General features: G+C 41.0%; 1 protein-coding gene across 1 annotated transcript in view; it reads left to right on the top strand.

The window, feature by feature from the left end:
* suco (SUN domain containing ossification factor) overlaps positions 1 to 24028 on the top strand; it is a gene marked incomplete at its 5' end in the record, with an annotated part of 63986 nt that overhangs the window by 27652 nt on the left and 12306 nt on the right. Inside the window, 16 exons of the mRNA XM_080024354.1 lie at positions 4044 to 4170; positions 7004 to 7123; positions 7735 to 8108; positions 8949 to 9086; positions 9371 to 9557; positions 14116 to 14227; positions 15699 to 15826; positions 16426 to 16493; positions 16750 to 16857; positions 17211 to 17316; positions 18895 to 18915; positions 19190 to 19245; positions 20827 to 20918; positions 21105 to 21170; positions 21866 to 21949; positions 23822 to 23909. Of these exons, the coding sequence (XP_079880480.1) occupies positions 4044 to 4170; positions 7004 to 7123; positions 7735 to 8108; positions 8949 to 9086; positions 9371 to 9557; positions 14116 to 14227; positions 15699 to 15826; positions 16426 to 16493; positions 16750 to 16857; positions 17211 to 17316; positions 18895 to 18915; positions 19190 to 19245; positions 20827 to 20918; positions 21105 to 21170; positions 21866 to 21949; positions 23822 to 23909 (1875 nt within the window). The remainder of the gene's footprint in view (positions 1 to 4043; positions 4171 to 7003; positions 7124 to 7734; positions 8109 to 8948; positions 9087 to 9370; positions 9558 to 14115; positions 14228 to 15698; positions 15827 to 16425; positions 16494 to 16749; positions 16858 to 17210; positions 17317 to 18894; positions 18916 to 19189; positions 19246 to 20826; positions 20919 to 21104; positions 21171 to 21865; positions 21950 to 23821; positions 23910 to 24028) is intronic.

The following is a 24028-nucleotide window of genomic DNA, read 5'->3' as shown; positions in this document are numbered from 1 at the left end:
AAGCTAGGGAAAATGTTTTAATTTAAAGCAATTTATGACCTGCAACCCAGATTTTCCTGTATAAAAATAAATGAATAAATAAATTTGTTGAGGAGCTGATATCATAGTTAAAGTACTAGTATTTTCTAACAAAGCCAGTATTTTACAGTTTTCTTATGCACTGACACTGACTGACACTGACTACTTAACTGACGATGAACTGTGGTAGTCTCTGCACCCATTTCTTATATCAGCTGTCTAATGCTGGAGTGAGTACAAATGCATGTGAATCCCTTTGAAAGGTCTCATTGACGATAGAGGGGAGTGTGAGGTACAGAGGGACTTGAAAGCTTTGCAGGGCGGCGTGTCAATGGCTTAGTAATTTAGTCTCCCAGTGTTGACAAAATCTAGCTTTTTCTTGTGGATCTTGTTGACAAGATCCACACAAGATATCACATCAATAATGTTTAAAAAAAAAAAAAAAACTGTCCCCAAACCAGAGATTCCGTTACAAAACATTGGTGCCGGTCCACGCGTCCTAGAGGATTTTAGTGTCCTGGACAAATGGGATAGATTCCAGTCAAATATTACTCGTGTTTATTGAGCTTAAAAACAATTGATAGGCTGGCTGTATAAAGAATAAATTCATGAAGGCATGTCGATTTCTAATTTTTTTTATTGAATATTCAAAATAAAATAAATCCCGTCAGTTAACGCCCTTTTTAAAAATAATTAAGTATTAAGAATATTACTATTTGAAATCAAATAATTTCTGTTCGTGGACCATAAGTGACAAGTGTCGATGCTTTAACATTTCACTCCAATAAAATGTGTATAAAATTACACATTTTATACACGGGGCTTATTTCTATATCGACACACGTGATTGGTTCAAGGTGAAGGTCAGTTTTAGGTCTTTTAAACCGATTAGCTTTCTGTTGCAACTTGCCGAACGCGGAAATGAACAGATCTGCAGATTTTTTTTGTCAAAATGATCAAGTCTATTTTATTTTTACACTTCTGTGTCAAAATAAAATAGAAAAAATAAAAAAAATATCCCGATAATTATCGTAATCCTTTAATCACCCAGTACTAATTCAAATTGTGCTTCGCAGGAATTATTCCTTCCGGACATAATGACATTATGATTAAATATGTCGGACTTCAACAGATTTTTCCTGTTCAAAAAACGGTAATTACCAGATAACGGAAACTCTGCCCCAAACACTGTACTTTTAAAATAATGAAAATGTCTTGAAATGTCTTTCAGAGTGGACAGCATCAATACTACACACACACTAGTACGCACAATTCGAGGCTAGTCAGTTTAATTTATAAGAAAACAACTTAATTTCATGATTTTCTGGTTTGTCAAGCATTAATCCTTTGCAGTGCAGAGAGAGGTTCATACTTGATTTTGTGTGAGTGCCATCAGTTCTCTATGTAGATGATTTAAAAGCTTTGATTTAAAAGGTAGATGATCCTGCTGTGATTTCATGATTCACCTTTGATTGATTGCGTCAGCTGAAATGACTGTTTCTTGAAAGCTGAACCTGATTAAATGGGTTATATATAATATATATATAATATTATTACAATATAATATATTTTTTAATGAACTTCTCGAACTAAGCCATTAGTCATCGGTTGGGCTCAATGCTGACATTTGCATTGCTGACATTTTTTACGATCGGCTGCTTATCTGTCCAACCCCAACGTAGGTAGTTGCGTAATCAAGGATCCTGTGTCAATGAGTCATAAAACCTGACCCTAAATCTGTTAATGTTGTATTTAACTAGTGATCATTTGTATAGGTCATTATCAACCAAACCCACCCTCATAAGACCAGACCACCCGATATGAACATATAGGCTCACCAACCTTAGGCTATGCGACATGGAACTCTGCACGGTTAAAAGCAATGGCTCTTATGTTTAGCTGGCGTCCATATTAGCCTGAGGTTGGTTTTCACCTCCCCTCTCCCCATCGCTATCTGTACATAGCCGTCTTCTCAGGTTTCCTTCGGGGACTTGTTCCTCTTGTCTGGCCTTTATGACGACCGCATGTATATTTTAAGGCATTGAAGCATTTACAATCCAAACTTGATAAGGATCAGCAGGGACTGGTCCAGAGGTTTCAGAGATGCTCTTCACACTGATGTGGGTATAACAACAGAGCCACTGCAACATCACAGTAGGAAAAGTTATCCATTTATTTTTTCCAATTAATTTCATGGTGCTTCAGTTTAAATGACTGACAATTAAAAATTACCAGTGAAAATTTCAGTGGGGGGGGGGTACGCATTGATATATTTTTTATGACGGAACTAAGAGCTGCACCAAGGCCTCTCCTCTGTACAGGATGAGAACAGCAGCTTCCTGTGATGCCTTATCAGTCTTTGGTGGACTCAGACTAAGACAGCACTTGGAAAGAAAGTTAAGCCCCTTTCATACATGCAGTCTTTCCTAGCAATGTTCCGGAACTGTTCCTGCATGGGGTCATGTGTGAATGGGCGCAGGGATCGATATTCTGGGGAATCTATTTTGACCATTTCCCACCTCAAGAACTAGCAATATTTCCAGAAAAATGCAGGTACGGCTGTGTAACCAGTCTCTACGGAGACAGGTCTTTATATTCTTAAATTTTATTCCTTTTCCAAATAAAAATGCCGCTCAGACCCTAGACATGTCTTATACGCTTTTTATCATTCTGCTTAATAACTAACCATGTGCTACTGTATTATGTGTCTGCCCGGGCCAGGTGCACAGGAGTGCGGCGCTAAAGAGGGAGCGTGCGGACAGGTGGTAGAACAGGTGGAGAAAGTTCCTTCTCAGAGGCAGAGTGTAGGACAGGTTGAAAATGATTGGTGATTTCATAACATTGGGTTAGAGTTATTGCGCCAGGCCCACCCTATTTACGCATTTATATATTTATTGCCTCATTAATTTATTACAGGATTTATTTTATCGGCATATTTATTTTTATTTGCGTGCTACGTCCTCTTTGTGCAGGCAAGTGAATGAGCTTTAGCCGTACCTTGCTCCGTGCGCTGCTGTTACAGTCTGTCGTTCTCCGGCGCGGGGGGTGCGGGCCGGGACTGCATTATCATGGCATGTTTGAAAAGGCACCAAACAGTATGTGTGAATGTGAAGGGTCTTAATATACAGCATGAAGCCCAGCTTGGGCTGTCGTAGATTATTCACCCTTATTATACAGTACCTACACACAGAGGATTTAGGTGTTGAAAAAACACTGGCTTAACCGTAAGAAGGGGCTCAAAGAGGTGTAACATTGTTCTGGACATTGTTACTCCCCTTAGAGGAATAACTCCTGGGAGAGGAAGAGGAGGGGAGGTCTCAGAGTGAAAGTGAGAGAATCAGAGAGTCCCTGTTCAGCACATGACTGAGATGGCTGCTCCAAGTGTCAGAACATGTTAGGCTGTTCACAGTATTGGTTTCTGATCGGAGTGTTCTGTTTCTGTGACGATATATATTGACATAAAGATGCCGACATGACATATACATGCCGTGGTCGCAAGACCACTCAAAGGGCTGCTATATGACTGGCTGACATGGCTGCTATGAAATGCAGTCCATTTATAACATCAATGTCATGATATGAGATGAGACATCATCTGAGATTTTGATTCGTCGTACTATTGTGATATAATGAATTGTTGTCTTTAAGTCTGCATTACAGTAATGTTATACCGTTTTCTGAACCTCATTGAGTGTTTTAGCTGTTCTAATCAATGCCTCTGCCTGCCTTCGGTCTGGTCATAGTTTTTAATGATTACTTCTCAGATATTTAGTGTGTTAATATGAACAATATGAACAATAGTCATCCCACAAAATGTTGTCAAATTCTGTATATCAAGGTATCAGTCAAGAATTTTGTGATATTTGATTTTTGCCAATATCGCTCAGCTTTACTGATAGCTTTCCTCCTGCAACTGGTGCATGTCGTGCTGCATCAGTCCCAAACCCTGCTTACCAAACCATCTTTTCGCTTTTCATGAGCAGATGAATGGTGTTAACTGCTCGTTCCTCTGTCCTGTGTTTCAGGTACCCCAGTCATCATGTGCATTGTTCAGAGCAGGGCGTGTCCGACCCAGGCCAGTCTGCTGGGGACCCTCACAGTCACAACCAGAACCACAAGACAGACCTGGAGCAGGACTCCACGCAGCACAAGGTTTGCAGATGTTCTATCTTAACAGCACCAATACTGCTACTGATGTCTGTCCGACACGGCGCTGAAATAAGTTGGTCAGGAACATGATCAAAACAGAAGCCTGTTACTGAGAGCCATAAAAAAGCAACCCAATCACCAGAGTTTCTGAGGGGAAAAAGTTGGTGCTGCTTTAATTAACATTTCACTTCAATAAAATTTAGATAAAAACAAAATAAATGGCAAGTCTTAATAATTAATACAGCTAAACAGTGTTGTGTCTTCATCAGGACGTCTCATCGACATATTTTACAACACAATCGATATTTACCGACTTTGGGTCGAACTTAGCTATCCAACAAAAAACGCCACACTATGTAAGGATGTGGCCCTGTTGTCAACGATACATCATCTTTCTGCTTCTCATCTGAGTTGTGGACGCTGCACGTTGTCTCCGCTACGTGTGTACTGTGTTTACAAGCGCAACCTGCGGGTGGGGCTTATTTCTATATCGACATGTGATTTGTTAGAGGTAAAAGGTCACCTTTTGATCGTCCAAACTGATTGGCTTTCAGCTGCAACTTGCAGAATGCAGAAATGAACAGATCTGCGGAATTATCTTTATCAAAATGATCGAGTCTGTTTTATTTGGACATCGAGGAAAAAAATATCCTGATAATTATCAAAATTGCTTGATCCCCGAGCACAAATTTAAATTGTGCTTAGAGGGAATTACTTTCATCCGACATTATGACCATAAACATTTAAATATGTCGGACTTCAACAGATTTTCCCGGTCACTAACGGAAACTCTGCCATTCACTATTGCATTGACCGCAAACTAACAGTCAAAGACTTTATTAATAAATCTTATCAATATGTTTGATTTATATATGATAGTGTGTGTATGTGTGTGTATATTATATAACTTTTTTATGAATCTGAAAGTCAGTACGGCTTACAGTTGGCACATTCATATTTGAATTGAGTTTATTTTAAACTTTCAAACTGTTGTAAATATGACTTGGTCAATCAGAACCCCGGAACTGAGTTTGTGGGGTTTTTTTTGTTTTTTGTTTTTTCCAAATTCGTTTTCATCAACTTACAGAAAATGATCTGTCTTCTAGTTAACCCAGTCTATCCTGTCCGGCTGCATAGCTCGGGTAATAGTCAGCAGCATTCACAGGCCTTGGGTGAATGTGTGATTAAGCAGAACTAATAAGTAGGGCTGTATATTGGCAAGAATCTGGTGATATGATATGTATCACGATACAGGGGTTACGATTCAATATATTGTGATACCCTAAGCAAGGCGATATATTTCAACTTTTAAAATCTAATCTTAGGAAAACTGTCAAAGTATAAAGAACACATGTCCATATGCATACTACTGAGTAAAACATTTTTTACCCTTACTGGCCGTGCAAGGAGGCAGACTAAGCCATCTTAATTTTTCTCTGGGCCTCAATCCCTCAGAGCTGAGGGTCAGGGAAGTATTTGCTGATCCAGGCTGTCAGTGGGTCATTGCTGGACTTGGGTTAAGTGTTTAATCCACTGTAGACGCAGGGCCCCTGACTGTGTGTGTTGTGTTTGTACGCGTGTACTTGAAGTGTGTTTACTGCCCCAGGGAAAAGAGCAGGTTTCTAGAAGAGGGGTTATTGTTTGGTGTCCTTCAGCAAACAGGCGTGCCAGGCCCACGGACCAAGCCTGTCAGTCTGTCACAATAACACAGGCTTTGTCTGTTCTTGTTTGCACTCGACAAAATCTATTTCACAGCCTGAGATGCAAATTCATCCACCCGTCGTTGTGTACTGAGCTCTGTGTGGGATCGGCTCCCTGAAGCTCGTCATAGTTTCTTCATTTCACAGTAAAGCGGTGTGCCCTTGCAGTAACGCTACTATTGTGGCTGCCGGCAGCAAGTGTTTGTTCATAGCGTTGGGTGATGTTGGAAAAAAATCAAGTATCACAATATATTTGACCAAATATCCAATTATTGATCATTCCACAATATTTTTGGAATGATTGCTGGTGCTTTCCACTCAAACCAGTCAAATGTGGATTTGAGCGGATTGTGATTTTTTATTTTTTTTTCCTGTGTTGTGAATGTAGTTTACTGTACTGTTGCTACTTTTTTACAAGTTGTTTATGTGTCTTATGTTCCATCCTTTATCCTCCCTGCAAACAAAACTTCACTCTGGACAATAAAGATGACGTTGACAATATCTGCTTGGAAATTACAAAACTCATGATAACTGATCCAATGGAGTCTCATTACATTGAAGTATCTGGTTTTGAGGGCCCAAACTCTTGTCAAATAAGAGTCACACCTCCAATTTTGGTGAGAATACAAGTAAGATTAACTTTATTGAACTCAGGAGAACATCACCACGCACTTACGCTGGAACTCCACAAGATGTTCTGACAGGACATAACAGAGAGACACTTTTACACCACTCTTCACAGTGACCTTTGTCTGACTGTTCATATATCAAGCCCATAGGTAAGGCCCCCCCATTACCTCCGGACAGGGTCTGAAAGGTGGATATCCAAGGGATTGTTATATTGCACCGCTGCACACAGATACTAAGCTCCTTCTTAGGATGAGGTTAACCAGATGCAGGTCGTAAACTCCCATTAACATTCTAGGTTGTAAACACACATTTGTCTTAAATGCACACACAACCTGGGAGAGTTTGACCTTGAATAACCACGCACGCACGCACACACACACACACACACAGAGAGAGAGCATAGAATAATATATTGTAGTATAGTTGCATACAATTCTAGCAATACCTAGTAACACTTTCTAATTTTACAAAGTTCCAAAGTAAATTTTTTAAACGTTTTTCCGCAGGTGGTGGAAGAAGGGCCGACACCCAGGCTGGCATCATACGATGTGGGACTGGAGACGGAGAGAGCTTCAGCGTTAGAGCAGCCACCCCCACATGACACACACCCAGATGGCCATGAACCGGTAACACACACACACACACACACACACACACACACACACACACACACACACACACACACACACACACACACACACACACACTCACCGCTATCTGTTGATTTGTCTATCCTCGGAGAGATTTTAACATTCTGTTTATTCCCTTTAGCTACCAATGTTCTTAAGTGTGATTTAAGCAGCTATTTAAAGATGTTTCTTAAAGCTACCTTGTGCACAATTCTGTCTCCATCAAAGGTGAAGGATTATGACAACATCAAATTCATGTTATAAAAAAATCAAACATCCCTAGACTCTAGGGAGGACCAGAAGTCCCTAGCAAGATATGAGATACATACAAGGGGTTCAACATAGTTTAGAAAGTCAATATGAACAAACCATTACACACTCAACAAGAAAGGATCTCAGGGGGGTTTAATTCTGCTTAACATAAAAAAATGTTTTTTTAATCCATTTAAAATTGCAAAATGGTGAATGGCTTTGTACTTTGCAATATAGTTCCATAAAAAGCTTGCCTCTCTGGTCGCATGGATGCAGTTTGCCGGCTGAGGAGTCTGAGCAGCAATAAAGTATAATAATAAATACATTTAATAAAATAAACATATTTTTCTGTCCAGACTGTGAACCCCGAGGATGCGGCTTCAAAGGAAGAGGATTTTCCTCCAACACCAGAGACCCATCCTTCACCTGCTGCTTCTGAGCTTGAACCGTATCAAGACGCCCATACCGACTCCGACTCCCAGACGGACAGTCAGCACCAGGACCAGCCCCAAGACCCCCCTTCTCCCACCTCCTCTACCACACCAGACCAATCTTCAGCTCTGCCAGCCCACGGCCAGGCCCCTGTGGTACCCCCAGCCCAGGCACTACTCCCAGAATCAACGGAGAACCCCCTGGACATCCCGGCACCAGGGCCCACAGTGGACACGGAATCAGACGATCAAATCCAAGACGCACCTACCTCAGTCAGCGCCAGCCAGGTCCACACAGGGTGAGCTCAGATTTCACTCCTCCAAACAGTGACCGAGCTCTGTGGTTGATTAGGATGACGGGGGTCTACTATTCTCCACCCCACTTAAATTCCAATTCAAGAATTTGATGAGAACTTCTCACACAGGGAACAGGATTCAGCACATTATGACAATGTGTGTAGCAGTTAATCACTGGTTATTGGCGAGCTATTTAGTTTGCTGGCCAACTGCATGGCTTTAGTAACGGCCAGGACCCAACAAAAACGGTTGCCCAGAGGCTTCAGGCAACGAGATTTGGGCCATTGTCGACCATTTTGTGTGGTGTAGTTGACCGGTTATCAACCACTTTTCATGTGTTTAAAACAAAACCTCTGCCAATAATGGTGAAAATATTTAAATATGGAGTATCTATAGCAAAACATTTTGAAACTACTCACTTGAGCGAAGTTGCAGTGTTGTACTCTTGGAATCTGAGGTGTTTTATTTTTTGTTTGTTTGCTGGTCATAAAACGACCAAACACATTTAAAAGAACCTAAACAAGGGTTATATATAAAGTGCAGAATTTTACATAAACTGAAATATTGAATTGATCTCAATAACTCAAAGCCAAAACATCCACAACGCGTATCGAATCGGCCACCAGATATTGCAACACATCACAGGAAGGCACCAAAAGGCAGTGTCCCATCCTACCATGGTGGCCCCGCTTCTATCCCTCCTCTTCTCTTTTCCTTTTTCTCCTGTCTTCTCTTCACCCTTCTCGCTCACCTTCTCCCCTTTCCTCTCCTCTACCTCTCCTCTACCTCTCCTCTCTAGTGTAAGGAGCTGTGGTAAACAGCATCTCCTCTCTTTCCCTCAGTGCAGTGTGGGTTGCCAGTGCTGGAGATGATTCCCCTTTAGCTGAGTTCAGTGCTGGGCTCTGTGACTCACAGTATGGAGTCATTCCCACCAAACTGGCAACCTGTGAACCCCTTCCTTTTGGCAGCCTTCTCCCCAGGTGAGTTAAGAACCCGTAAGCCAATCAGAATGAAAAGAGACAGGTAACCGTGGCACCAAGCCACACCTCTCACTGGCATCCGTTGTCCGCTGGCCTCGCTCTCCTCCTCCCCTGTTTTTGTTTTTAAACTTTTTTCCTCTGCTCCATCAAATCAAAGGACTAACTTGTTGAAATCATCAAAATAAAAGCTTTTCTATGTTTGCTTAGCTTGCGTGTATGTTTTTTTGGTTTTTATTTTTTACCTCACGCTCACTGATCACCGCTTCTTCCTCTTTGTGCTGTAGTGTGGACGTGGATGGGGTGGAGACCCAGCAATTTGAGCAGAGTCCTGGTCTACAAGTGGAGATCCAGTCCCCTCTGGGCGTCGCAGAGCAGGACCAAGAGCAGCAGGCGCCTGAGGAACTGCAGCACAATAAGCTGTTGGACCTGGATCTGGAGATCGACATCTCCGACAACCACCAAAAAGAGCAGGTCAGGCTTTTTCGATTTCTTTGTTTTGTTTTTGACCTGGCAACATATATTTAGAATTCTATAGAAATTGTCAACCTTATTACTAGTCCTTTCATTTAATGTTGGTTATCTAGACCATCTCAAGGGTGAGTCCTTCATATTCTAGGGGGTCCTTCAAGAGATTCAAGGGCGTCCCCAATAAAAAGATTAATAATTAAACTTCGACATTATTTCATTTACCAGACCCTTGGAGACTGCAATAATTAATATTTGATCATAGTTTCCCCCTTTTTTTTCCACCACATTTTGTTTTGGTCTTGGGGATGACCAGGCTGTGGCTGTCAGAGGACGTGAGTGATCTAGATCATGCTTTGCCAAAGACTGTTGTCGCATGAGATTTTATTTGGGTCGCCAAATAGATTTGCAGAATTTCTTCCATAGTATTTTATTTAGTATGCCGGGACAAGCATGTTAAGGGTTAAGTCCGAATTGGTTTAATGTATCGAATGCGTGTGATCACAAAAAAACATTACTTGGCTCGCAAACTTTTATTAGGGATGCACGATCGTGTTTTTTCATGGCCGATTGCTGATTTTTGCCGATTACTGATGATGAAATTTTTGTGCAGTATTTCAGCAGAAATATATTATTTTTTATAAAAACGTTGTGCATACATCCATGCATCCTCTTTGTGTACGTAAGTTAATGAGCTTTGTGAATGCGCCGCTCCGTGCGCTGTGCTCCTCCGCTGCTCCGCTGCTCGCTCTCCGATGCGGACTGTCCCTTGATAGTACTGAATGTTCGTATTGTTCTGATAATTGTACTTATAACATTGGACCTAGTTTTAAAGGCTAGCATACATTCTTTTTGTTTTACTGATGAGAGGAAATAAAAACAATGAGATGACCTGTTAACTCTGCCTAAATGCATTCATCATTTATTCACTCATTTATTTAACATTTGTATTTGTTTTCAATATCACGTGCATAAAACGTATAAAAGTTTATCAAACCTATATCTCTGCAAAATGGCTGGTTTACCTATTCAAGATAATATAAGATGATCCAGAAAGGGCAGTACAAACGGTCAGGAACCTTCATTTATGCACAAATTTGCTCTTCTCACAATTTACTGTATAGATGAAGCCTATTGTGAATTGGGTTGCGATGGTTTGTCATTTTTAAAAAGTGGTTCCCCAGAAAAAAAGTTTGGAAACATTGATTTAGATGGTTCATATTTAGACAACAGGTCAGAGATGTAAAGTGGAGCAAGACCATTGAGTGCTTTGAAAACAAGGAGGGGGATCTCAACTCTGTACTTAATTGGAAGCCAGTGAAATTATCAAAGGACGGGTGTGATGTGATCCCTTCTCCTAGTTCTTGTCAGATATCTGGCAGCAGCATGATATTAAAAAAAAAAAAAAAAAAAAAGGTTGAGAATCGGCTATCTAGTTCAGTGATGGCCATCCTATAGCACTGGGTCTTGAGGTACTTTGTGCTCGGAGTTTGGGCTGTGGTTAAAAACAGGTTGACCACCGCTGATTTAGATGCATCAGTGCAAGATTTTTCAAGGCCTCCTTCGGAGCCTATAGGGATCGCTGGCTGATATGGTTGAGTGGAGAGAAATAATTCAAAATACGACTTCTCAAAGCTTTAAGTACATTTAATAACAGCTGGGGTATCTTTGTCCATGTGCATCCCCGCAGGGCAAATAGGAGAAGACCCATACATAGGTCATGGTTGGGTGTCATCTTCTGACTACACCCCTACAATAATACAATACATTATGTGTTTTTAGAAATAATGAGCAGTTTACAGTTGTTCTCAGTTCACACACTCTTATCTGCACATGCAAGATAGTAGACATGCATTGCTGGCAATTTTCTGACCGTCTCTTTTAGTGCTGCCTAATAAATAAATATAATTTACTAACTAACCCGTCAGTCGACTGAGATTCTTCAAGTCGAGCACTCAAGTTTTTTTTTTTTTTGTTTGTTTGTTTTTTTTTTTTTTTTTTTTTTCAGTTAGAGCGCATAATGTTAACAGGATAAAACAGACAGAAGCTTTCAAAATGCACAAGGATAACATTACAATGTGGAATTATAAATGGGGGGAATCATAAATATATTTTTATATGTGTGAATCGTCCACGTCCAGACACTTACACGGCTCTTCATGCGCCTTGATCGCCCCGTTCCTACAAATAAAACAATTAAAAATTGTGTGTCTTTCAATGTTTTATTTGAAGGAACGGGGCATGACACATATGGATGGGTATCGTTAAGATTTTAACGGTACTACTAATCTTACCGATACTGCTTATTGATCCGGTACTTTAACGGTACTCTTATTTGTTATTTGTTTATTTTTAAGAGAAAAACTGAAACAAATTAGGAGCAAAATTAACATTGCTCTGTTTTCTGCACATTAAGCATGGAGAGGGGTAATCAGGGTGCAATCCGCGCTCGCTTAGAGCAGGGTCTCCCTGTGTGTCAGGCAGGCAGGCAAGGAGAGGGAGATGGACTTCTGATGATAGCGAAAATGCTTCTTAGAGGAATATCTAAATCTTATTGCGAGTTATAAACCGTGTTATATAGCCTAAATAAATAAAAAGTCTATTTTAATTTCTTCAAAACCGTTAACAGTGCCGGTAACATTGGATCATATATTTTCTGTCTTTAATAATTTCGCCCCGGCCCGTTTTATACCAGGTCTCTGTACCCAACCCAACCCTGTTTTGCCGTGCCTGTGCACCCCTTCGACGAATTTTTGCATTGAACAGCGAAATCCAAAATTCTCAGTCGGGTACAACCCTAGTCTCTTTGTTACTGAGGAACAGAGGAACAGTGTCTGGGAGTAGATAAGCAGTAACTGAGAACTCAATAACCTGGGTATACACACAAACACAATGTGACTAGGATGGGCAAAATGGAGGGACTAATTATATGGAAATATACAGAGGAAAACTATGATCGGTTGGTTATACAAGTGATAATTAAATAAAAGGTAATTTGAAGATCTACTTCCCATCCAAAAATATGGATACTGAGTGATAAACGGCAGAAAACCTCTCGCAGTGCCTTTTCAAAGAGATTTGTGTTCATGGTTTCACATCCCGAATATAAGAGAATATTATTCCATGAAGTGAGGCAGCAAACTTTCTTGGTGTGTCGCCCTCCCCCCCCCAGCAGTAAGAGTGTAACGGGGTCGAACAGCCTTGCGTGTCAGATGCGACCTCCAAAGGGGCAGAATAAACATCCATTCCCTTCAAAGAGCTGCCTCATGAATGTTTCAGCCGACAAAAACTGACTCGACTTGCCCTCGATCCCACTCTGCGAACACGCGAGGAACGTGATAAATATGCTTTAGTCATTTTGTTCCTGGATTTATTTGTTTGACTTTTCTTCAGTGTTGGTGGTGAAACATGGCAGCTAGTCAGACTGGTTAACAAACTGAGTGGTTGACTGGCTTTCTGGCTAACTGGCTGGTTGGCTTACTGGCTTTGTGTTTGTTTACATAAGCAGCTTTCTGAGTTTCTGGTTTGACAAGCTTAGACCTTCTCCAGGGGAGAACTGCGTGCTTATATAATCCATCAAACAATTATTCACAGCTCAGCACATCTTGCCGCTCTGAGGGAGCTAGCGAGCTGAAAAAATATGAAGTGTACAGTTGTCCCCGAGCACACTGTAGAGACATACAGTATATGTAAGGAGTTGCTGCCTTCAGCTATTACGCTCCAAGCCACTGGAATAGACTTCCAGAGGATCTGAGAGGAGCTGAGAATATTTATATTTTTAAACGTAAACTAAAAATCCATCTATTCAGTCTGGCTTTTGTCGTGTTTTATAATTAAGATTTTGGTATTTGCTCTTATTCTAATCTTAACTACCCATCTTTTATTGTTCTATTCAATTAACTTTTTTTAAATTTGTTTTGGTGTGCATTAGACTCTTAATCAATTTTTAACATACTGCGTATTATCAATTGCTTAAAAAAACGCTTGTATTTGATTTGTTTGAAAGGTGCTTTATCAATAAAGTTTGATTTATTTATTGATTTAATGGTGCTGTCACAATATTACACAAGAAAATCCCCAGTTATTTGAGCAGATCATGATGTTTTTTGTAAAATTGTCTGTTTCCATCCAAATTTTGAGGGAAATTCTAAACCCTTAATGTTAAACCTAAATAAAGCAATTTGCATCATTTCGGGTGAGAAAAGCGACCCACATTTTTATATTCCAATCTTCGGTGCGAGTAAATGACACTAATGCAATATTTGTATTTAGATATTTAAATATTGTATGTAAATGTAAATATTTGTATGACAATTAATCGTCAACTAGAGGATTTGATGATTGTGACGGCCCTGTCCAACATGCACAACTGCATGAAATGGGAGGGTGTGGAAGTAGTTTTAAAAAAAAAAAGAAAAGAAAAATCCCAAAAACAAATACACTTAATCCTTGATTTCCCATGTGTCACCATGTTAGGAAACTAATTGTTTGATTTGTGGTTAAAAACCTTTTAAGGAGCAGTCAGTGTAAGACGCTTGTTATCTCTCTCTCGGGGGGGTTTCAGATGGTGGATTCTGCCGTTATCAGAGAGACGGACCCCTCTGTGCCCAATAAGGAGGACATTCCCACCTTCGATGAGTGGAAGAAGCAAGTCATGGAGGTGGAGAAAGAGAAGAGTAAGTGCACACACACACATACAAATAGAGCAGGCCCGTGCAACGGCCCGAGACATTAAGAGGGGCAGGTACTCAAGTAAAAAATAAAAAAAAAAAAAGGCACAAGGAACCTGCCCCTGGAACCAGCCCCTGGTTCCACGTGGTTCCAGCAATTTTGCCGCTCTAAGGAATCGGTCGACGGGGGTTTAAGGAGAGTCACTGTGAGTGAGGAAGTGTCGCCCTTCCACACGGTGTTTTTACAGTTTGTTTCGTTCAATAAATCATTTCATTTGATTTATTTGGATGAAAGGGGCGCAGATCACGGGCGCGCTGAAGACGTGTTTCTAATGAATATGCATATTTTTCCCAGAAAATCCGTTACATCGATGTCCATTCACGCTTACAAAAAAACAAAAGACGGAAAGGGGCAAAGGGGCAGGTGCTGGGGGCACCCCCGCTCTGCAAGTGCCTGAAATGGAGCACACGAGTCTTGCGTTTTTCGGACACGCTTCATAAATTGATTATATAACAAATTCTGACAATACTCAAGCACACTCAGTATTCTGTTAACTATTCCTCTTTTTCTCTCTTTTTCTCAATACCCGTCTCTCCCTCTCTTTTTCTTGCCTCTCTCTCTAAAGTAGACAAACACACACACACACACAGACACCCCTCCCTCCACTGGTCCCCTGTTCAGTGACCGTGTTGACCTCCTGCTGTGCTGCTATTGACGGAGAAAGCCGTCGTGTCATTTTCCATCCTCATCTCACCCTTTGATCATGTCACTTTTGTCTTCTTCTGTGCCACTCTCTTGCCCTTCTGTGCCTCTCTTTCTTCCTCCCTTCCTCTTCATTGCCCACGTGCAATGGTCAGCAGAGCGTGCCTTTGTGTGTTGCATAACCTCTTGTTTTCCACTGCCTCCACTGGGCCGATCCCATGCATCTTTCATGCCATTGGATTAGTAAAGACTGGTGCATGAAACACACATTCACTGACTTTCTCTTTTTCTATCTCTCTCTCTCTCTCTCGCTCTCCTGTTGTAATAATGACCTGTAATAATGGTTGGATACTATTAAATGTTAAATTAAATTTAATACTAGATTAAATACTATTTATGTTGTTTCTACTTAGGTATATATTTTTCAGTATATTTTATATTGTTTATAGTGCTTAGCTTGATTCTTACTTACTTAGGTATATATTTTTCAGTATATTTTATATTGTTTATAGTGCTTAGCTTGATTCTTACTTACTTTAGTTACTATGACTCATTATTGATGCTCTCTGTTTTCTGTCACTTTTTGCTGCGGTAACTGTGCAAATTTCCCCGTTGTGGGACTAATAAATGTTTAACTTATCTTATATTTAAATGGGGAACTACAATATATTATACCACTAAATTTTGCATTACAAAAACATGACTATATGTATTGAGATTTATATCCTAAATGCATAAATAATGATTTCCCAACCATGCCTTCCTCCTGCCCAGGTCAATCTCTTCACACCTCGACCAACGGCAACCCCCATCCTGTGAAGAAGGTCCAGAAGAACTTCAAGAACAACTACGCCTCTGTGGAGTGTGGTGCCAAGATACTGTCAGCTAACAACGAGGCCAAGGTCCACACACACACACGCGCGCGCACACACACACACACACACACACACACACACACACACACACACACACACACACACACACACGCACACACACGCACACCCACCATATTCACATGGGTTATATCAATAAACAAAGAAGATAATTTTTCCCTTGATCAAAACCATCTTGAGCAATTTCCGCTGATAAATTATCCACCATTAGATAAATGGAAGGCAACTGTAAAATGCTAATATTTGCAATCGCATTCAAAGTATATTCACACACAGAAGGAATTTGGATGGGTGTGGTGCACACGGTTAACTTAATAATAAGCTAACTTGACAAGGTTAACTGAATAATTTTGAGAAATTAAAATATAATAATGTCGATGATGATGAAAAGGAAATGCAAAGCAATATGTACTTATGAGAGTAGGGCACATAATGGAAATGGGACATTAAGCGACATTAAGTATTTAGATCAGTTCAAAGAAAAGTGATCTAAATATATACTAATATACCAATATAACAAGAACCAATATAACATAAATTAACTAGGTAGAAATTATGGACTGAGTGATCGGTAGCTAAAGTTGTCCTCCCATTCTGCACCTTTCCAGAGCACTTCAGCTATTCTCATGGAAAACATGGATCTGTACATGCTGAACCCCTGCAGCAACAAAATATGGTGAGTCACACAGCCAAACGGCCCTCACACACTCTGACGCAGGCTTGTTTGTCACTACCTTGTTGATATGGTTGCACAAGAGAACAGTTAAAAAATTTATAATAATAAAATTGGTAGAGCAGCAGGATTTAGAATTAATATCTCTGTAGGTTTCTCTCAGGTGTTATCTTCAAGGCCTTCCTCATGATCCTGTAATTGGTTTATCTTCCATTTATACACTGTCTCTCTTTCTCTCTCCCTCTATCTCACTCTCTAGGTTTGTGATAGAGCTTTGTGAGCCTATTCAGGTGAAGCAGCTGGACGTTGCCAACTTTGAACTCTTCTCGTCCACACCAAAAGACTTCCTGGTGTCCATCAGTGACAGGTAGAGATGGATTTAATTGCTTCATGACCTTTTGGTATCAAAATCGAATCATGAGATTTTGCCAAATAGCCAGGCCTACTATTGGCTCCGTCTGTCTCTGTCTGTCTCTCTGGCTTGTAAGATGTTGAACACTGTTGCAAAATGGCACAAAAGTAAAGTGCCCCAAAGCATCAAAAACAAAGAAGCCTGCATGGAAGACTTAATAAAGGGTTAACACTAGATTCAACATTGGACTAGCTTTTACCAGGAATCGGATTTGACATTCTCAGGTAGCTTTGATCGGGTCAGACTAGTGCCCTCTTTAGTGGTTTAAAGTCACACACTGTAACCTGAATGCACCTTATTGCCACCAGGTATCCCACCAATAAATGGGTGAAGTTGGGGACATTCCACGCCCGTGACGAGCGGACCGTCCAGAGCTTCCCATTGGACGAGCAGCTCTACGCTAAATACGTGAAGGTGCTGCCTTTGTTTTCCAACCATCAGATCAGTGCATTGACATGCACGTAATCCAGGGATGCAGAGATAACGATACTGGAATCTGCTTTCTTGTTCTGGTCCTATACTGTGCCCATATACTCATCTTTTAAGTGATTAGTTTCCTTAACCCAATACAAACGTAACATGGCGTAGTTCCATTGAGCTCCTGTTCCATTTTTTAAAACGCGGTGACTGATTTGTGATATATCTGATTTTCTTTTAAACTAAACGGTTAATAAATTAATCACTCGCTATAATGCTAATATTGAAATGTCAATATTTCTGTCTGTACTCCGTATCACCACATGGACCTGAGAGTGAGTTCTCAGTCCAAAAAAATAGCTGCATCCGCAGTATAATCTATTCAATCATTTATTTTGTTAATTATAAAAGACCATTCGATACACACAAATACACATACACATTATGGTGTTATTCTGTCTTAAGGATGTTAGAAGCTCTTGTGACTTCATGGTAGGTTACCCACGTTATCAACCACCCCCCAGTTCAACTCACCCAGAAAAGTGTGTTTGTTTGAGTGACTGTTAGGGTGTGTTTCTGAAACAGAGCTGGCTTTGTAAAGCTCTAAATGGCCGCTAGCCAATGACTCTGGGGAATGTCGATACACGACACAACATGCAGCATAACTTTATTTAGTTTCACATGTGTTTCTTTTAGCCATCAGTTGTATTTAGATTAATTATCAATCAGCCATGACAATCCCTCTCTCCTTTCACCTGCTCGCTGTTGCTTTCTATTCGTGTTCAAATTGTGGATTAGTGCTCATGCGAAAATCCTTCGTCTTTTTTGTTACATGTGGGGCTGGTTTTGGCTTTTCGATTGTGCTTAATGTAAGGCAGGGCGATAAATTGATATCATACTTAAAGGATAGGTTCACTTTTTTTCAACCAAGACCTTATTATAATGTTGGTTCCCACCATTTATAACTGTTAGTGAGGATAGTGAGGGTCTGCTATGAACAGTTATAAATGATAGAGCCAATATTTTAATAAATCCTGGTTTGAAAAATGGGGAACCTGTCCTTAAAAATTTGATTTTGAATATGTAATCAGATATCCTGAAAGGTATTTGTGAGTGAAATTCATATAATTGTAGGGGTAACTGTAATCGTAACAAATTTTTCCATATCGTTCAGTTGTAGTTTCATGTGTCCTTTCCTTCTAAATGGAAATTAACATAATTCATGAACGTCTCCTAGCTTCATAGCTTTATGGTTAGGAGCTGGCTTCATCCCTCTAGAACTAAAACGATCTTATGTCTTGTCCTGATCTTGCTGTCTTTCTGTCCCTCTGCCTGTCATTGTCCTTGTGCTTCTGCTAATGCAACATCTTGTTCTATTTGGCTCCCTGTAGACTGTAGTAAGACAATCCTTCGGTGCAAGTCAACAGTGCATTGTCTTATGAAAAGGGGGAGTAATGATTGTAATGACAATAAGCAGATGCTTGACCTTCTCGTGGCATGAATCAACCTTGACTGATGTTTTTCTCTTTTTTTTTTTTTCTTTCTCTCTTTCTTTCGCTCTTGTCCTCTCATCAGATGTTCATCAAGTACATAAAGGTTAGAAACCTTGTCTCTGTGTCAGCAGAAAAATGCTTTGGATTTAGTCAGCTGTGATTTTATATTTTTTATGCATGCGAAATGTATTACGCAAATAACACAAGCACGCACATGCACGGACCACACTATCAGTGCCTGGCAATTAAAGTTAATTCATTCTGGAGTGGTTTATGGTGTGGGGATACTATTAGAGATTTTCCTGTTTGTGTCCGTGGTGATTTGTTGGGTGTTGGTGTTCCTGTCCGTTTGACCTTTTCTCCTTGTCCCCTGTTAGGTCGAACTTTTGTCCCACTTTGGATCGGAACACTTCTGCCCTCTCAGTCTAATCAGGTAAGAGATCAGAGCCTGGCCCGGTTCTGACCTGTTCTCGTGGTTAGAGGCCACACTTTGCTTCAAAGCAGATTTCGATGCTTCATTTCAGTGCCATGCCCGAGCTGCCGATTGAATTACCCGCCCTCCAGTGCTGCGAAACCACCACACGCGCCTTGACTAAACATTATCCCTTGGAGCGCGCTGATTGAAATCCTCTGTATGTCATGCTGCCGCTTTCCTCTCTCTGCTCTCATCCTCTACCGGCGCTCGTCAATGTCACATTATTGTCACTTAGTCAATCAGATAAATTACGCAGGTCGTAAAGGTTTTCATTATCGTTAATGTCCGTTATATCAAACCGTCAGTTATTTGTTAACATGTGAAATAATAAAGAAAATAAAAACATTGTGTTTTTATTTGAGATATTTTATTACATGCCCCCCTACGCACTGGCGCCCATACTTGCCACCAGGCCTAACTTTTCTCTCAGGAAACCCTGGAACGCTTAGATATCCTGGACAGCTTAAATATCTTCCGGCTGACTACAGTCAAATGTAGGTTCACTGTGGATTCACAGGGCTTCATTTCTAATGTGCTTAAGATGTTACTTACACAGAAGTCCTTTTAAGGTTGAATGTTTCTCCTGTATTTGTTGATAGGTTGAAGCGGCAGTGGTATGGATTTTTATGATCAATGTGACCCGCCGCAGCAAAACCCGACTTGTCACGCATTTCTAAAATCTCCACGAGCCGCCAAATAAGTTGGAAAAAAGCTTCTTAGAAGGAAAATGAGATTTTTCCAGATTTGTGTTCCTTTGTGTTTTTTTTTTTTTAAATCTCTCAACTTATTTCTCAAAACACTTTTCACTTATAAATAGTAGATAAATGTTAAACTGTCAAATTAAATATTCCTGTTAGATTACATGGGGAAACGCGGTTTACTTACCGAGATGCTGAACAGCGCTGAATCGATCGATCGTTTCCTTTAATGCGACCGTCCAGGTGAAGATCATTCCTCCATATTCCATGTAATGTAATTTGAAGTCTTAATGTGAAACCGTTTTTATAGAGTGCAACCTTTAAATCTTACGTGTTTTATAGACACACCTGGATGCATTGTTGTGTAGGGGGCGTATACCAGTGAAGAAGAAAACCGTTAACAAAACAAGGATCCTTCGGTTTCACTTGTCTGTGAAACTCATCTCCATGTTGTAATGGATTACAAGAAGGGGGTGGTGGAAGTTCTAAATCATATCACAGACCTTAATCTGAGTAGTGCGATAGGTCCAAGTCAGTGTAAGCAGCGCGTACTGAAACAGAATATTTCCAAGAACCACCAGAGGAGACTGACGATACGCCCGTTGTTGTAACAACAGTAGAAGTTGATGCCCTGATGAAGGTGGTTGATGGTTGCTGATGCAGATTATGAACAAGTAGCAATGGACAAGATTCTCAAGTTTACCTGCAAATGCAGCCAGGGGCGAAAAGAAAATGAAAAGAGGACCCAAACAGGCTCTCAGAGTGTAGCTGGGGTAGGGTTGGGGTTAGCCCACATAATAACTCCAAGAAGCTTTACCAAAGTGTGTGTGCCTGTGTGTAGGGTGTTTGGAACCAGCATGGTGGAGGAGTATGAGGAGATCGCAGACTCTCAGTATCCCTCAGAGAGACTGGAATATCTGGAGGAGGACTACGGTACGATTTAGCAATTTCTCATAATGATTTCATCATGTTGATGTTGTTTTGAAGAAAAATAAGTGTTTTGAGGGGGAAAAATACTACAAATAAAAAGACTTATGTATACAATTATATATAACGTTTACATGTGTAGAGCATTTGATGTGTTGGTGATGATTTGTTTACAATTTGCATCTTCCTCAGATTACCCGCCAGGCTTCCAACCGACCGAAGACAAAGCTTCCAAGAACTTGCTTGGCTCAGCTACCAGTACGTACCAGATCCTAAATAATTCACAAAGTACATTCACACTCAGTAGGTCGGATGATTTGATGATCCTGGATGGGACTCCTTTCCATTGCATTCACTAGTAAAAAATGTGGGTTATTAGTTCGAGGCGTCACATGCGTCAGCACATGTTTGATACTTCATTCACCTGGTGGATTAGAGACCTGTGGACCAGATGTCCTGTGCTCCCCTCGAGTATCACATGTACACACAAAACTAAACTGGGGGTTGGAGTGTAAACTCTGCACAAAATGAACTTCTTTTTACCACATACACACACACAGTGGAGCCTCTGTGTCTCCTGAATTAGGTCTGAGGGGGTCTGTTATGAGAAAGGGGGTTGGACACACACACACACACAGGTCTGTATTTATCAAGTACAGCCCTATGGACTGAATTTTCTTTGGCTAGGCCCTGTGCAGAAGGCATGCTATTGGTAGGGATGTTGAAAATAAAGTGAAATGCTGGGAAGTGAACTGACTCTGGGAGGGATATTGGAAGGATCTAGAAGAGGGGTAGAACAGAGGGAAGCGCCTGGAAGGAGGTGCGGGGGGGTGGGGTGCGCCTGTGGTTTCCATGATTGGACTTTGAGCCGAGAGCTGCGGCCTTTCTGCTTACTTTCCAGGAACATTCTTGTTTTGTTAAATAACTCTTCATTACGTACCATTCTTTTTAAGACGCCATCCTGAACATGGTGAACAACATCGCTGCCAATGTCCTGGGGGCCAAAGCAGAGCTGGAGGATGGGATTCACACTGAAGGTATGTAACCCCCCCACCACTACCTCCACCACCTCGAAACTCTCGTTCACAAAACTACCACAAAACTTTGCTGTACACTCAATAAAAATGTACATGTGGCCTGGAGTCTTAAATTCTGCTTTTTTTTATCCCCGAAAGTGTCTCACTATACTGGAGATTTTCTGATCGCTCTTTTAGTGGGAGCAGTCTTTTGTAAACTACTTTTCATACCCACACAATATTTGACTGCCAAATCCCTCTTCGTATCTCCTCTTTCCACCACTAAAGCTGCCTTATATATACATTCCTCAAACTGTGGTTCGCTATTATGGCTAAATTCCTGCCTAGTACTGTTAAACTGAATTTGGTTGAAATCCAGAGTATAATTATTAAACAGTGTGCAATGTGCAATAGAAACAATGATATTAACATGATCATATTGACTTTGTTGAATCACCCAACTTGAATTAGCTTGTATTCCCTAGCTTACAATAGATGACGTGGCCCAGCCCATCTCCCTATTCTCTTGACATAGGGAAACAAGGCCCTGGTATTCCACTAGCATGTTCCTATTTGAATTACCACACATCCTGCCGAAGGGCACAATAAAACCGGTTTGTCCACATGCAACAATATATATTTTTCTCAAATTTGATCTTCTGGTTGCGATTAGTTAACATGAGTCACCCATCCTGGTCTGAAGCCATACGCTTGACATCACAGCTTACATCACAGCTTGCCCCGTCATCCGATTGGCAGGTTGGCCGACACCTTCAGCTCTGCCATCTGATTAGTATGCACATGTATCCACTGCTCTCTCTTCCTCCCTCTGCCCTCACTCTCTTTGTTCCTCTTTCTCTCGGCCGCTTTGGGTCTGCTGGGTTCAAATCAACATAACAGAACTACATGTTGTTTAGATTAGCTGCTTCTAAGGCTGGGTCTTTCCCTCCCAACCTTCCTGTTAAGTGTGTGTGTGTGTGTGTGTGTGTGTGTGTGTGTGTGTGTGTGTGTGTGTGTGTGTGTGTGTGTGTGTGTGTGTGTGTGTGTGTGTGTGTGTGTGTGTGGCAGCCAGATGTTGGTTGCTGTCAGTAGGCTTCAAGAGAACCATGGCTCTCCATGTGTCTTCCAGAGGAGTTGAGTTGCATTGGCTGAAGTGGGGGGGTCGTGACGTTGGTCTGGCCACGTTCACCTCACACGGACTCACAGCAGAGTCTCTCCTCTAGTTTCACACTGGAGGGGAAAAACTCCACACGGAATTCACAAGCTTTCTACTCATAAACAAGTATTTGCTAAAACCACGACATGGAGAGTATTTGCAGCAGCATTCTATTTTGATGAGAGTATTTATGGTGGGATTCCAGAATCTGTTCCATAACCAACGTGGTCACAATGAATTAAGGCATTTCTTGTGTTGAAGGTACAATAAGTAATATTTCAACCTCATATATTAGCGGGGTTTCGCAAATGTCCATCAGTGCCACTTATTCCACTTTTACCGCAGCTGAGATTTCACTCTCAAAACCCAAAGTCCGATCCAAACTCTGTGTTCAGGAGGAAATCCGCTCACACCCAGACCTACCAATCTCAAGGCTGAACTGCTTTCATTTTAGTTTGAGCATCATGGGCGAACGGCTGAGACCCTTCTGCTACGAAGGCCCATCTGCTCTTGTTTGGCAAGTTCGGTGTACTTTCTATGGCTTCCTTTAGCAGGCATGATTTAAGCATTCACAAAGCAAACCTCAAGCAAACGACCTAAATAAAAAACAAAAACAGTCTTGAGAACTGAAGTGATTTGGTCTCCAGTCCATCTCAAGTTCTGTGCTCATGTGTCATCTAGTTGTCACCGAAAAGTTCTGACTCATGCCATGTTTCTGTGTTTACCTTTACTTGCAGTTAATGCAACAGCAGAGGCCCTGAATGAAACAGAGGGGAGCATAGAAGTCCTGCTTGCTGCCACTGCAACCCTGAGTGGCATAACAACGTAAGAAACACACACACAGTTTGGATGGTTGTTGTTGTCAGAGTTATCCATGTTATATCAATATTCTCCAAATGAGATATGATGCATTTAAAACAAGATATATTAAGCTGTATCAACAG

The sequence above is a fragment of the Zeus faber genome (assembly GCF_960531495.2).
Source record: "Zeus faber genome assembly, chromosome: 1".
Lineage (NCBI taxonomy): Eukaryota > Metazoa > Chordata > Actinopteri > Zeiformes > Zeidae > Zeus > Zeus faber.
Note: the sequence above shows the minus strand (reverse complement) of the source record. Positions and strands in the feature narration are given on the sequence as shown.